The sequence below is a fragment of the Carettochelys insculpta genome, chromosome 5 (assembly GCF_033958435.1).
Source record: "Carettochelys insculpta isolate YL-2023 chromosome 5, ASM3395843v1, whole genome shotgun sequence".
Lineage (NCBI taxonomy): Eukaryota > Metazoa > Chordata > Testudines > Carettochelyidae > Carettochelys > Carettochelys insculpta.
Window position 1 is genome coordinate 64514030 of NC_134141.1, and position 15545 is coordinate 64529574.

At 39.4% G+C, this 15545-nt stretch overlaps 1 protein-coding gene across 1 annotated transcript in view; it reads right to left on the reverse strand.

Moving 5' to 3' along the window:
• Positions 1 to 15545, reverse strand: part of MAN2A1 (mannosidase alpha class 2A member 1) — a 183694-nt gene that overhangs the window by 34810 nt on the left and 133339 nt on the right. The window contains exons 13-15 of the mRNA XM_074995242.1: positions 5248 to 5413; positions 1628 to 1864; positions 1380 to 1502 (exon numbers count right to left, since the gene is read on the reverse strand). Of these exons, the coding sequence (XP_074851343.1) occupies positions 1380 to 1502; positions 1628 to 1864; positions 5248 to 5413 (526 nt within the window). The remainder of the gene's footprint in view (positions 1 to 1379; positions 1503 to 1627; positions 1865 to 5247; positions 5414 to 15545) is intronic.

The window sequence follows — 15545 nt, forward strand, 5'->3', positions numbered from 1 at the left end:
GAAGACATCCTACTGATTATCAAGTGATCACCAAGAAAAATTCATTCATACTCATCAGCAATCTGTTCAGGTTTCCACAGGGGCTCCTCAGAATACTGACATGTGTAGTTATGTCCATTTAAATGATAAATTGCTTAAAGATCAATTATGGCTTTACCAGGAAACCTTGGTAGGACAAAGCATGCTAGTTCACTGCCACAGGAAACTGACCGGGGTGGATGATATTGATTAAAAATAGTTCATTTTAATTGGATTTTTAATTTTTTTAATCAATAAAACACTAAACTTCTCATTTAAAAAGTTACAATTAAATTTCACCACAAGCATGGCACATCTATTCTTAATGTCTCTCAAAAATGAATTAATAGCGCTAGTTTGTCCACTCTCACTACTAGCTCTTGCCTCTTGAAATCATGGGTTTTCAATTTCTGTTTCTCAGTAGACTAAAAAGTAGTGTGTGCAGATAAAGGCACAAGCTGGATAGGATTTTTTAATTTATTTATATTTTGCTTTGTGCTTATGTGGTAGTGGACCTTGGCCAAGCATGGCAGAGGAGTTAGTTAAGATACTGTCTTAAAAATAGATGATAATATAGAAAAGAATGGAGGAAATTTGTTCCCTGGGTAAAAACAAAGTGTGTCAAATGTAAGCAGTGCGAAAAAGATGATGCAGGGCTTAGCTGCAGGAATGAATTATCATAAGGAGGATTGCCTATTGGGAGAAGATTATGTGGTTGAAAATGTAGATGTGGCTGAATGGATCAACTAGTTAGTAACTTAAATAATGCATGTACTTTGCAATGCATTATTATTCAAGACTCCATATCTTTTAGTAAAAGCGTTATTTGACAAGCAAATTCCCAAGCTGTTTGCTACTTTGGATGTTGCTAAAAAGAAAGGTTTACCTTAGCTAATCCTTATGGTTTGTTTAATTAGTTAACTAGGTTTAAAATCTATCACTCAAGTATACAATACAAAAAGTTTCACTGAGAGAAATCTAGGAATACCAGTTGTCAAAGTGTCAGTTTCTTACTTTTTATTACATGATTAATACACGCCCCTTATTTTCGAAAATCATGGCCATATGTTTATTCCCTATTGTGCTTCATCATAACTCAACTTTTCCAAGGGAACTCCCTTCTTCATTTGTTTTCTCAAAAACCAGAAGTGCCTGTGAATTCAATGGGGCTTATTCCAAATATTAAGAGCACTCAAAGCACGGTCAGTCTTAGCTTTTTTGGTAACTTAATTTAAACCAAGGATTTTTTTGTTTCAGTGATTTAAATTGCCTTGATTTATAACGATCCACCCTAACAGTTTGTAAAGTGTTTTGCGATTTTTCAGGATGAAAGCCTTTATAATAAGCCTGAGTTCAATTACCTTGGCTTCTCCATCTGGTAAGAACAGATAAGCTCCGCTTTTATCTCTATTACTTGTGGTTCCATACCAAGCAAACTCCACCTTTATTTGATGATTTTTGCCATCTTCTTTTGTATTAATTTTCTAAAGGTAAACAATGAAAATTTGAGATGGTGACAAAATTTTAGTTTTTATGCACCAGAATATTTTGTGCATCAATACTCTTATGAATAAAAAAAGACCATATTTCAAATTATGACCCAACATACCTTCAGAAGCCCTGAGATCCCAGAAAACTCTAGTCTCATGTAAGAATTCTCTAAAGTGATATCATCTGCAGAATTTTGCATCTCCTTGATCTTGAAAACCTTATCTGAGTTCACCTGCCCATTGTTTCCTTTGCTACTATATATTTCATAATCAGCCAAGACCATTTCTGAACTCAAAGCCTCCAAAAGCTGGTAAACTCCGAGGCCCAAAGCTGGTAAGTGCACCATGAAAGAGATCTGTTGGAACAAGAAAAAAAACCAACATATTAAAAATATACTGTTATCATTAAAGTTTAGAACATACTATGCCAAATTAATGTCTGCTCTCGCTCTATTCACCTCAGCGGTTACAAATTTTGCCCAATTACCAAGAACACAAATTAAAATTAGATTTTTAAGAGTATTTCAAATTACTAAACCAAATATTCTAATATTTCATTAAAAATTCCAGAAGAGCACAATCATTGTTTACTAAGATGAACAACCACTGCAATTCAGTTCATTACTATAAAGAAATATAATTTCTAACCCTGAATTGAATATATTGACACATTAAAAAAAGTGAGAACAAATTTTGTGCTAAAGGTATGAAATATTCTAGAAAGCAGAGACTGTTGGAGCACAAGCATTAACATAACATTATGGATTTGATTCAGGAGGATATAACAGAACTCTCTCCCAAACTGCCATAAATTCTTTTCTGCTTTCTCAGAAGCCATATAAAGGTTTCCACAGCAGAGAAACAGGTGGGTGGATCTCAGGAAACAATGTGCCAAGAACACCAGACACTGGTATGTAAATTTTCCTTCTAGGACAACCTCTGCAGGGCCTCATGTTTGAGATTTATTAGCAGAAATTAGCCCCCTAGAAAGAGGGCTGAAACAAAGGTACACAGTAGGAAAGTGATTCAGAAACAGAAATTCAACCTAGCTTCCAGATCAAAAGTGTAATGTTAAGTGAAGATACAAACAGTGCTCCATGTAACACTATTTTTTAGCAAATCTCTGACAAATCTCAGTGAGAAGTCCGAAGTAAATTACAACTGCCGGCATATTAGGATTTAGAAGAATCTCTGTGACACAGTACGGTTTAAATGGCCCAGAATTATCAGAAGGACTTTCTCCAAGGCAAGGATCAGGCTTGAGTACAGGGATATGGAGACTATATCAAAGTCCAGACCCAGAAAACTAGGAGTCCAAGACCTTATAGCTGAAGTCTTTGGATCTGAACATCCACTTAGCACAAATGACATCTCCAAAACTCCTTTGACAGTGCTTTCATAGCCGAACACCTCTTCCTCTCAATCAACGAGCACTGGGACCTATGTTTTTTTCTTCTATTTTGGGACAGCAGAGAGTGGATCTGACTAACAGCATTTCACTTTCACATTATTCTTAGAAGTCCACATTTCCCAGATATTTTTCTATTGCGAGGAAGATAAGCCAAAAGAGTCACAATGGAACTCCTAAAATTTTCAAGTTTGCTTCTTGTCATTAGATGCCACTTCCACTATCTTTGAGGCATTCTTTAAGCTTTCTGACACTAAGGAATATTATGACAATGTTCATTTACAAAGACAACTGAATTATTTTAATTAACTTTAGACTGCACTTTTACAAAACAACCCTAATTCTGAAGTGCAGTATTTACAAATCAAAACCAATATGTCTACAAGAATACAACAGTACAAACTAAAGTCCTACACGAAAAAAAATTCTAGCCTTCCAGTTTAACATTCTTGTAAGTATAAAGGGTCCTTATTTTCTTTGGATTCTGCTCTGTTTATTACTTATACTCTCCCAGAATGAAACTTTTTAAGAACGTAATGACTACTTAACATTTCTTTCAATAACCAAATATTAGTCTATTAGTACACCAACAGATTATTTTATATTAATATATTAGTAGTAGTAGTATTTTTCTTTGTCTGTTCTGCTAGCTATCAATTGCTTTGTTGACTCCTCCACTACAATCATCTTCTCCCTTTTTTTTTCCCCCTACCAAGAAGGAGTAAAGGGAGTGATTTTGTCTCTTCTGAATGTCTCAAAACAGAAGGGTGTGTACTCCAAAAAGCTGTTTCAATAAAATGGAAAACCAAGGAAGATTAACAATGGATTCTTAAAATGTACATTTTACTTTATTTTTAAGTGCTGTAGTATATTCATTCAAGAATTCTGTGAGACTAACTTTTACACAAAGTCTATATATTTACTTCTCTCAATACACCCTGCAGCACTAAGCACTGCATATATTGGAAAAACAAATTGTTTCTTGGAAGGATATACTAATATCACCACTCTAGAATTTGTTTCTAAGCCTCCCTCTCAATAAGAGACATGGCCTATTTCCACGGTTTCAATCTTTAATCCTTCTCATATAAAGAGGAACTCAGGTGTATTTTAATAGAAACAGATTTCCCTTAAGGAAAATACATTTAAATAGTACATACTGCACACTCTAAAGGCACAGCTTTCCAAAGGATGGAAACTTTCATTCTATTGCTCTGTGAAGCTCATAGATAAGACTTAGATTTGAATTTGTGGCACAGTTATTTTGGAGTAAAAGAAAAATCATTGTATGTGCGAGAATATTCTTAATGACATGCAAAAATCATTACCTGAAACACTTCAAAACTGATCTACTTTCCATTTAAATTAATTGGGATAAAGAGGCAAAGTCATAGATACACAACAGCTGCTATTTGAAGAATTTTTAACAACTTTAGAACAAGTATTTCAATATATCCAGCTTTCTGACTCAAATACGGATAAACAGAAACATAAGCAGGATAGAGAGATCAATGCACTTGCAGAACAGTTAGGGGGAAAAAGTCTATTTAATCACATATAGTCCAAATTTCAACCCCAAGGCATTTTAAATGATACCAAATAATAAATCCCGCAAAATGAGAACCATTTCTGAAACACTTAAATCTAGTATTTAACTTTGGTAATATAATGGGAAGTAATGAAGTTTAGAAAGATGATGATACTTTCTGAACGTAGTCAGAAATGACTTCATTATTCCTTCTATCTCCTACATACTCAGGCTACGCCTACACGAGAGGCTTTTCCCAGTAAAACTGAGCTTTTGTTGGGAAAAACCATGCAGCATTTACACACAAAATGTACTTCATCTATAGTTTGTTGACAAAACCTGGTATATCCGTCAGCAGCTTTATACTTTTCCTAGTTCAGGTATAATACCTCTCTCGACACTGTTCTGTCAACAAAACAGCTGCGTAGACACTCTGAGGACCTTCTGTTGACAGACAGGGCTTCCGGTTCACTGGACAGCTCTGTTTGCAGAGCTTCTGGTCAGTTGTTCTGTTGAGAGAGGGCCGGACAGTCTGTCTGCTCTCTGTCAACTGAACGGATTGTTCTTCTATTTTGCTTTTATGCGTAGACGCAACCTGTTGACAGAACTTTTGCCAGGAAGTCCCTTCCAACAGTGACTTCTATTGACAAAGGCTATTTGTGTAGATGTAACCTCAGTCTTCTTTATAAAAGATCCATATATTAGGAGTCTAGTTTTCTTTGTCTTCTCCTCTAATTTGAAGCTGCAGAACATAACTAAGTGCAAATCAGTATATCTTACACTTTTGATTTCAAATGACATACCTGATATGCTTCATTTGATATTGTAGTTGCTCCATCCCATACTCCACTAATCTGGACCATAACAGGTTTTCCCATAGGAGATAATACTTTAACTTTGGGTGAATTCACGTAGACTGAAACCACTGAGAACCGCTCTTGCTCTGTAGGATTATAAATCAGAAGGTACCTGCAAAAACATATTTGCCATATTATTTTCACGAAAACCATGTTTTGCAATTCAAGCAATTGTACTATTTCACACTAATTATGTAAGTGGAACAATTATTATACATGTATACAGTGAAAATATATATGAAAACAAAACAGGAGAAAACAATGGACAACTTGGTTACTGCTATTCTCATATACTTTAGATTAAGGCTGAGCAAACTTTTTATGTTGGGCCCTACTTTTCATCCCTGCAGTTAGCAGTGCCCCCCAACCTGTGTAATATAACCCAAACCAACAAAAATGTTGGTTATGTTCATATGGAGGCACTGGGGGTAGAAACAAACCTTTCAGCACATGTAAGAAAATAACTATGTAGAATGTAAAAACATTATTAATTGGTATATAAATGTGAATACACATAAAAACAGTAACAAATTTTCAACATTTTTAATGAGGTGAATGAGCCTCAGACCCTGCAGCCTATCATGCTGTGCCCCACCCCTTATGAAACTTCATGCCCCTTGAAAGCGGGGTCATCCTGCAATTTGCGCACCCTGCTTTAGACGGAAAGAGGTATTTTAGGGTACTTATAAAAATTCTATATACATTTAGCAATTAATGAAATTAGGAATTTTCTTTCATCATTACAAAATACTATCTGACATTAAAAGTAGGACTGACAGGAAGGTCAGATGGGAGCCCCAGCTTTGCATCACAGAAGGGGCAGGGCCTAGGGAAGCCATCCCTTAGAGCTGTTCAGACAGTGTCACTGCTTCCCTACCAGAGCTGTGTGGATTGGCACTGCCATGCTGTTTCAAAAGGGCCAGAAATTCTGGCAAGGTACCAGTGGTGGAGGCCAACGTTTTGGGGGTCTCTGAAATGCTAATGCCTGCCCTGTCCCCTCTGCTCCTCACCACCCCCCCATCTCCTATTGGTGAGCCTGGACATTGAGAACAATCTTTGCATTATTTTTTTGAAATATTAAAAAATATAAATATTTTCTATATACTAAAAGTTTGTTCACTATACAATTTTGCTTTATGTTTACTGGTAAATATGTAAAGTAAGATGACACCATTATTTGGGTTCAGTGTAAATGGCAACAGCATCAAAGGGCAAACTCTAAAGATTTCAAAGCATTTCAGTTAGGATTTAAGACCTCTGCTTTTGAAGTACCCACTGCTGAGGCTGAAAGTTAAAAAAAAAAAAACAGTGATAGTAAAAATAATGGCCTTTAAACTCATCCAACCTAGGCATAACCAAATTTCAATACACAGTTTTTCCAAGTGTCCTGAATTCTCTTTGCTAAAAAATACCCACCTCAAATAGTTCAAAAGCATGAAACCTTTCAGACACGCTCTAAAACATACTGAGAACAAGTAGTCGTCCTGTGGCACCTTATAGACTGACTAAGATATTTTGGAGCATATGCTTTCAGTGGGCAAAGAAGCAGGCCTTTGCCCACTGAAAGCATATGCTCCAAAATATCTGTTAGTCTATAAGGTGCCACAGGACTTCTTGTTGTTCTCAAAGACACAGAATAACATGGTTACCTCTCTGATACTTGTCACCATCTAAAACACGCTATCAGCCCACACTTCTCTCATGGCCGCTGCCCCATTTCAAAACACTTTTGTTAGCCAATTAAATGCAACTTTTTCCAGTTCTTTAACTAACAACTTTATTAGCCAATATGTCTCCAATGAATAATTTTCATTTGAATTATTCATGCAATACTGTATACAAGTAGAGAATCATGCTAGTATGTTTCTATAAGCTAGTATGTTTTAGATATGGAATTCTCTAATATTTTATGAATATACTCAATGGAGCTTTTATAGGTTTGTACTAGTGCTCTTTTAAATAAAGATTTGATTGTTGGTAAAACCATCTCAGGTGCTAACCCTATATTAAATTTTAAAATAAGACGAAAAGAATGTGGATTATTTTCATCTTCAAGGGTAACACATAACCAAAATAAAACATCCCCTTTATCTTACATTACCCTGTCCTGCCTTAAAAAAGCAAGAAATATTATGGAGAGAAGATACTTCTATCAATTTTGAATACAGAGCAGTGGCTCCCAACCTTTTCACTGGTGTGGACTCCCAATCACTCTCACAAAATGGTTCACGGACTCCCCCATCAAAGCCAATTCTATTTTCTACGACCACTTTATCTATTCATGTAATTTATTTATTTTTGTGGATTGCTTGCAATACCCTTGTGGACCGGTCCACTGACCCAAGGTTGGGAACTACTGTTATAAAGTATTCTTCATAAAAGATCATTTGCTTTTACACTTTCATATTTTTCTACAATCCTTATTGAACAGGTACATGAATTCACATACATGAAACACAAGATAGAGGGTCTGTTATGACATTTCTATGCAAAGTGTTCACTTAAGAGACAGTTACTCACCATGTGCAGTAACTAAGGTTCTTTGAGATTGTCGTCTCTGTGGGTACTCCATATTAGGCGTTTTGGTGCCCTGTGCTTAATCAGTGATACTGGCAGCACTCTGAGTGGCTGTGCACACATGGTGGCCATCTTGCATTACTCCAAGCAGCTACACCTAGCATGCGCAGCCAACCACTCCCCAGGGGATCAGTGTGAAACTCCTAAGCAGAGGAAAGGAGGTAGGATAGTGGAGCACCCAGTCACTGCACATGACAAGTAACCTTCCTCAAGGAATGTTCCTCAGGGAGCTCCACTTTTGGTGACTGTCATGCACTGCCCCTCCAAGGAAGGGAGGGTTTTGGAATTGCTTTATCAGCAGTGACTAGCACCAATACCCCAAATGAGCATCTTCAGCTGATTTGCTGTTAAAAGAGCAAAATGTTTAGTAAAAGTATGGGAAACGGCCCAGATAGCAGCTTTATAAATTTCCCTGATGGGTATGATATTGAGAGACGCTACTGACACTCATAATGCTTTGGTGGGGTATGAACAAATTTATGGCAGAGCAGGGAGATTGCTTTGCTGGTAACACAAAGAGAAACAGCTCAATATCCATTTGCACAGTCTCTGTTTCAAAATACTCTGACCCTTCCATCATTCTGTTATAGAGAGAAAGAGATGGGATGATTTCCTAAATGGCTTTGTTCTAAGTCTAAAAAAATGCCAATGCCTGCCAGATTTCGAGTATGTGAAGAGAAGTCTCCCTGTTGTCAGAATGCAGTTTCAGGAAAAATACAGGGATTTAGGTTGACTTAAGTGAAATGGGGGTGGGGGGACACTTGGGGTATGAATTTGGGGTCTGGCCATCAAGCCACTTTATCTTTGTGGAATATGGTATGACTAGGATATGCCATTAGGGATAACTTTCACCTAACTTTCCCACTCACCCTGTGGACGTTATGGAGATGAAGAAAGGACCCTAATCAGTGAGTGTAACAACAAGCAAGTTGCTAAGGGTGTAAATGATTTCCCCAAGAGGCTGCAAAGCATGTGAATACAACCCCACCTAGGAGTAGGCTCTTTCAGTGAAGGGTGAGTATTTATGATGACTTTTAGAAAGTACATAGTTGTTGCAAGTTCAAAGATAGTGCCCCCATTCACCTTTTGACTGAAGCTGTTATACAGCCCTAGGTTTTTTTAAGACATGGTATACAGTCAAGGATACTGGGAAGTGGGGCTGATTGTGTAGAGATCTGGTGAGCCTGGCACCACGTACAAAAATCTTACCCAATTCCATGTGCATATTTTCCATGTGCTTAATCTGCAAATACTCAAAAGTGTATCTTAAACTTCCTTGGAATAGTCTTTGGCAATGCCTGTTAGAGATATACATTGGGAGGATGGATTCATCCTGAGTCCTGTGTTAGGAGGTGTTAACGAATCTGAGGCAGTGCCAACTACCGTTTGTCTCAGATAGAGGAACCAGGTAACAAGACCGACCCCCTAGATTATCCAGTCTTATCTTATGTATCACCCAATTCAAGAGTAGAATCAATTGTCGGACATGTACCAAGGTGAAATTTGAAGATTTAGGTGCCAAGGTGCATAAAGTAAGCTATTGTGATTTGTGTCTAGTACTGTCTGCTGTGTTAGTGGTCTTAACAAGTGGTTATCCAGGTAGGAAAAAAATCAGATCATTACAGGTGAGCTGTTACCACAGCAAAAACCTTAGAGAAGACCCATGGAATAGTTGAGAGACTGAAGCATGCCACTTAGTAATGGAAATGTTGATGTCCCAAAGTGAACTGCAGGAATTGTCTGTGTGCTAGGTTATTGCTGACGTGAAAATAAGCATCTGACAGGTCAAGAGATGAAAGCCAATTATCCTTCTCTAAAAGTGCCTGAATAGAGCTGCAATTTGTAAGTGCTGTGTTAGAATCACAGAAAACCAGAACTGAAAGGAATATCAAGAGGTCATCAAGCCCAATTCCCTGCATTCACAGTAGGATCAAGCACCATCTAGACCATCCCCAACAAGTGTTAGTCTAACTTGTTCTTTAACGTCTCCAGTGATGGGGATTCCACAACCTGCATTGGTTTCCATGGGGCCACCCACCTGGTGCCAGCAGCCACAGCTCAAATATCCAACACATTTTATTACTGGGCAACCCCAGTTCCCCAGGGAGACTGGATACTAAAGCTTGCACCGTACATGGTTTCTTGTCCTATCCTTAGAAGCTAATGAGAAATGATTTTCTCCCTCTTCCCTGTAACAACCTTTTAGGTACTTGAAAGCTGTCATGTCTCTTCTCAGTTTCTTTTCCAGACTAAACAAACTCAGTTCTTTCAATCTCCCCTCATACATCATGTCTTCTAATTTTTTTTCTCTTCTTTGGACCTTCTCTAATTTTTCCACCTCTTTACTGAAATATTGCGCCCAGATCTGGACACATTACTCCAGCTGAGGCCTAATCAGTGCAGAGCAGAGTGGAATAATTTCTTCTTGTGCCTTATTTACAGCACTTGTTAATACATTCCAGAAGTATGGTTGCTTTCTTTAAATGTGTCACACTGTTGACTTACGTTTAGCTTTAGTACAGTATCCCTTTCCCAGTACTGCTTCCTAGACCTCCATTTCCCATTTGTACATGTGCAACTGATTGTTCCTTCCTTGCTGGAGTACTTTGCATTTGTCCTGATTGAATTGCATCCTATTTACCTCAGACCATTTCTCCAATTTGTCCAGATCGTTTTGAATTTTAATCCATCCTCCAAAAACACTTGCAACCCTACCAGCTTGACATCATCTGCAAACTTTACAAGCATACTCCCTATGCAATTACTGGATCATTGAAGATGATATTCAACAGAACCAGTTCCAAAGCTGATTCCTGCACTTGTTATGCCTTTCTAGCATGACTGTGAACCACTGATTACTAATTTCTGTGAATGGTTATCCAACTACTTATGCACCCACAACATAGTAATCACACCTGGGTCATATTACCATAGCTTGTTTATAAAATGGTAGAAAAAATGATTTTTCTCATTAAGTTAAATGAAATATTGACTACAAAAACAAACCCATACAACAACAACGTTAGGGTATACCAAGAAGAGAGAGCAAAATTGATACAACTATCTAGGATTAGTAGAGGTGCTGCTGTCTTTCCTACTCAAGATAAAGACAGTAGAGAAAGAACTAAGGAACAATTGCCTGTGTGTGCTAGGTAGCCACTAGGAGCATTGAGAGATGGCACCTGCAGGTGTGCAGACAACCAGGGCACTCTACTACAAATCTCTGATTAAAAGCCTAGTGTGCCCAAACACCTAATGTGAAGCGCCCTCTGGGACACTCCTCCAAGAAGAGCTTTTAAGGCACAGTTTCAGGTAGTACATCTGGCACCTCTAGAGTGCCTCCTGGAGCTCGGCAGCACAAAGGGAGCGCATGCATGCTGCTAAATTCCTTTCTCAGGAGTAGTATGATCTGGCTGTTACCGGATTTGCTGTTAAGGTCATGTTGGACCCTAGATTTATTTCTTCGCAGCCTTGTCTTGTACTCCAGAAGTCCTTACACTTCTTTTTACACCAGTACAGGGACTGCAATCATGCCTAGTCTTTACATGGTTTACAGAATTAATGACAAAAGCTGCCTGCATATCTAGATGGATAAAGCATGCATGTAATGAGTCAAGTTACTGAACAAAGAAAAGGTAACTCAAAAGCCCAATTTCATATTTCTTCTCATTCATCAAGGTATGAGGAAAAAAAGTGCTCATCATTCACACTTTCTTTATATATAGTACAATGTACATTTCTAGCTTCTATCCTCACTGCTCTTAATGACTAAAACACTTTTGGATTAAACATGTGGATCAGACAAATGCAGTTTAAATCATCAATAATTATATCTTCAGAGTAGCATGCTCAACCACAGGATTATACTGTTTGGAAATATGCACAGAAACGTCGTGTATATTTGTAAAACATGCTTGTCTGTAATCTTTGCATGAAACGTTTTTTATAAACAAATGCAAAACACCATAAATTAGATTAAACGAGCTAAAACAATATAAATTAGATCAAATTAGCTAAAACCTCTCCAGCACATCATCAGTGATCTACAACCCATCCAGGACAACAATCCCTCACTCTCAAAGACCTTGAGAGGCAAGCCAGTCCTCGCCTAAAGACAGCCCACCAACCTGAAGCCAATTCTCACCAGCAACTATACAGCACACCACAGTAACTAAGGAACCAATCTCTGCAACAAACCTGGGTATCAAATCTACCCACATATCTACTCCAGCAATACCATCACCAGATCCAACCACATCAGCCACACCATCAGAGGCTCATTCACCTGCACATCTACTAATGTGATATATGCCATCATGTGCCAGCAATGCCCCTGTGCCATATATATTTGCCAAACTGGACAATCTCTGTGTAAAAGAACAAATAGACAGGAATCAGATATCAGGAATGGTAACGTACAAAAACCTGTAGGAGAACAATCCACTGTCCCTGGACACTCAACAGCAGATTTAAAAGTAGCCCATCCTGCAATAAAAAAACCATCAAAAACAGACTTCAAAGGGAAACTGCAGAGCTACAATTTATTTGACAATTTGACACTATCAACTCAGGATTGAACAACGACTGGGAATGGCTGGTCAACTACAAAAACAGTTCCTCCTCTCTTGGTGTTCACACCTTCATATCACTTGCTGGGAGTGGGCCACACCCTCCCTGACTGAGTTGATCTCATTAACTCTGGCCTTCCTCTGGATTATAACTCACTTCTTTTCATGTGCCTGTATATTTGTATTGGTCTCTGGAATTTCCACCCCATGCATCTGACGATGTGGGTCTTTGCCCGCAAAAGCTTATGCTCCAATAAATCTGTTAGTCTAGAAACTGCCACAGGACCGCCCATTGTTTTTTCATAAATTAGATAAATGTTTTCACCAGAAAACCTGTCAATTTACAAGTTGAGTGATTATAAGCAAAAGCTATAGAAATATTTCCTTGCCATTTGAACACAGATAACATGGCACCTGAAATGCAGTATATGGAATACTAAAAATCACTTACTCATGGTATAACCACATACAATAAATCCTCAATCTAATGGACTAATGGGGCAGCGGTTTCCATTAAACCCAAAAGTCTGCTAAACTGAGGGTTTACTTTTGCTCTAGCACCCACCCATCCATGCCAGGCTCCACCAGCCCCAGTCCCCCCACCACCTGAAAAAAACCAAAAAGTCCATTGAGTGACCAGAGCCAGAGCTGTCCGGAGCCCCACTGTGGCTGGAGATGTTGCCACAGATGGAGGTGCTCCACTGTGGCTGGGAGCACCAGTGCCGCTGGACGCACTCCACTGCGGCAAGAAGCAAATACCCCTCCAGCCGCAGAAGTGGTGGCTCTAGCAGCTCTGATAAGTCACCTTACGTCTTTTGAAGGGCTGCATGTGGGGATTTAGGATTTTACGGACCCCAGAGGACTTGAGGAACAACTCGGGGGTGGCACATATCCATTGTTCCCAAACTATGCTAAATCAGGGTCTGTAAAATTGAGGGTTTGCTGTAATTATGATTTGTTTCCCTGAATATTTGTGGGAGGGGAGAAGAGGAAGAAATGGGTTCAGATCTACAGAGTAAGAAAATGAAGGTAGAAAGGGCTGCTGGACAAGTTCCTAAGCACAAGAAAAAGTTGAGTGACAACAAGTAATTGTCATAGGCCAGAAAGATGAGACGTGGAGGACACCTGGGGAAAGAAACAGATAAGAGAGATGAGAGAAGGAAGAGTTTGCTAAGCTGCTTGCCTGGGTGAATTTGAATTTCTGAATTTGAATCTGAATTTCAGCTACTGATTGAGCTCAGTTACTCTGTGTGCGTGTGCGCGTGCCCCTCCCCCTCTGACTCACTGGGGGTAAAAGGGACCAAAGGACAAAAGGTTTCAAAAGCCAGAGGCTAAGTGACCGACCAACTGGGATCTGCAAACACAGGGCTGCTAACAGGGGACTATACCTGGGAGTTTGCCTTGGGGGGAGCCCTACATTATTTGGTCTTTTTTTTTTTTTAATATATAGTTTTGTTTCTCTTCTGCCCTTCAGGGTGGCAATAATTTCATCTGAGGGAATTCTCTGAAGAAAGGAAAAATGGATAGTGACAAGTCTACTAGCAAGTCAGTTATTGTGACCTGCACAGCATGTACTATGTTCGTCTTCCTCCCGCAAGATAGAAAGGATTTTGTATGTACCAAGTGCAAGCTGGTTGCCATCTTGGAAGAAAAGGTTAGAGCACCTGAGGCACAAATATCAGCCCTCTGGTTCATAAGAGAAGATGAACAAGTAGTCCTGTGGCACCTTGTAGACTAACGTATTTTGGAGCATAAGCTTTCGTGGGCAAAGACCCACTTTATCAGATGCATGACTGGCGGGGGTGTGGAGGTGAAGGTGAAGATGAAGATATCCTCAACAGAAGGCAGCATTTAGTGCTGCAGGCACAGCAGGCTGAGAAACCAGTGAGGGCCATACAGAACAAGGAAGAAAACTGGAAGCCTGTATCCTCCAGGAAAAGAAAGCCAATTCAGGTGGAAGCAAACAACAGATTTTAGGCTCTCTGCACGGGTGATATAGCAGAGAACACTGTGGCAGAGACAACTCAAAGAAGGGTTCAGAAGACGACCCCATTGACTGGAAGGCACATGATGCGTAATCCTAGGGATTGGAGTTCTATGACCACCACCACCCCAGAGAAGACGACAGGTGGTGGTGGTCAGGACTCCCTCCTAAGAGGGATGGTTCAAAAGGAGAAAGTAGGCCAATCAGCTAATTATCTAAGGTGTTTGTACACAAATTCAAAAAGCCTGGGAAATAAACAGGAAGGCTTAGAGGCCCTGGCACAGTCAAAATAGTACAAGGTGATTGGAATAATGGAGACATGGTGGGATGACTCGCGTAACTGGAGCACTGTCATGGAAGGGTATAAACTGCTCAGGAAGCATAGGCAGCGAAGAAAAGGAGGAGGAATTGCGCTATATGTAAGAAAGCCATATGATTGCTCAGAGTTCCAGCATATGGAGGAAAAAAAAACCAGTTGAGAGTCTTTTGGTTAACCTTAGAGGTGGAAGCAACAGAGGTGATCTTGTGCTTGTTGTCTGCTATAGACCACCAGATCAGGTAGATGTGGATTTCTTCAGACAACTTAGAGAAGCTTTCAAGTCACAGGCCTTGGTTCTCATGGGAGACTTTAATCACCCAAACATTTGTTGGGAGACTAATACAGCAGCACACAGACAACTGAGGAAGTTTTTGGAGAACGTTGGGGATAACTTCCTGTTACGAGTGCTGAAGGAACTGACCAAGGGCCATGGGCTGCTTGACCTGCTGCTCACAAACAGGGAAGAACTGTAGGGAGAAACAGAAGTGAGTGGCAACCACTTCAGTGGTCCTGCGATGGTAGATTTCAGAATTGACAAAAGGAAGAAAGGTGAGCAGTAAAATACAGACACTTGATTTCAAAAGAGCGGACTTCGACTCCCTGAGAGAACTGATGGACAGGATCCCCTGGGAAACACACATGAAGGCGAAAGGAGTTAAGGAGTACTGGTAGTATTTTACAGAAGTCTTACTGAAGGCACAGGACCAAACCATCCTGATGTGCAGTAAGAAAAGCAAATAAGGTAGGCAACTAGCTTGGCTTACAAGGCAAATCCTTGGTGAGCTTACACTCAAAA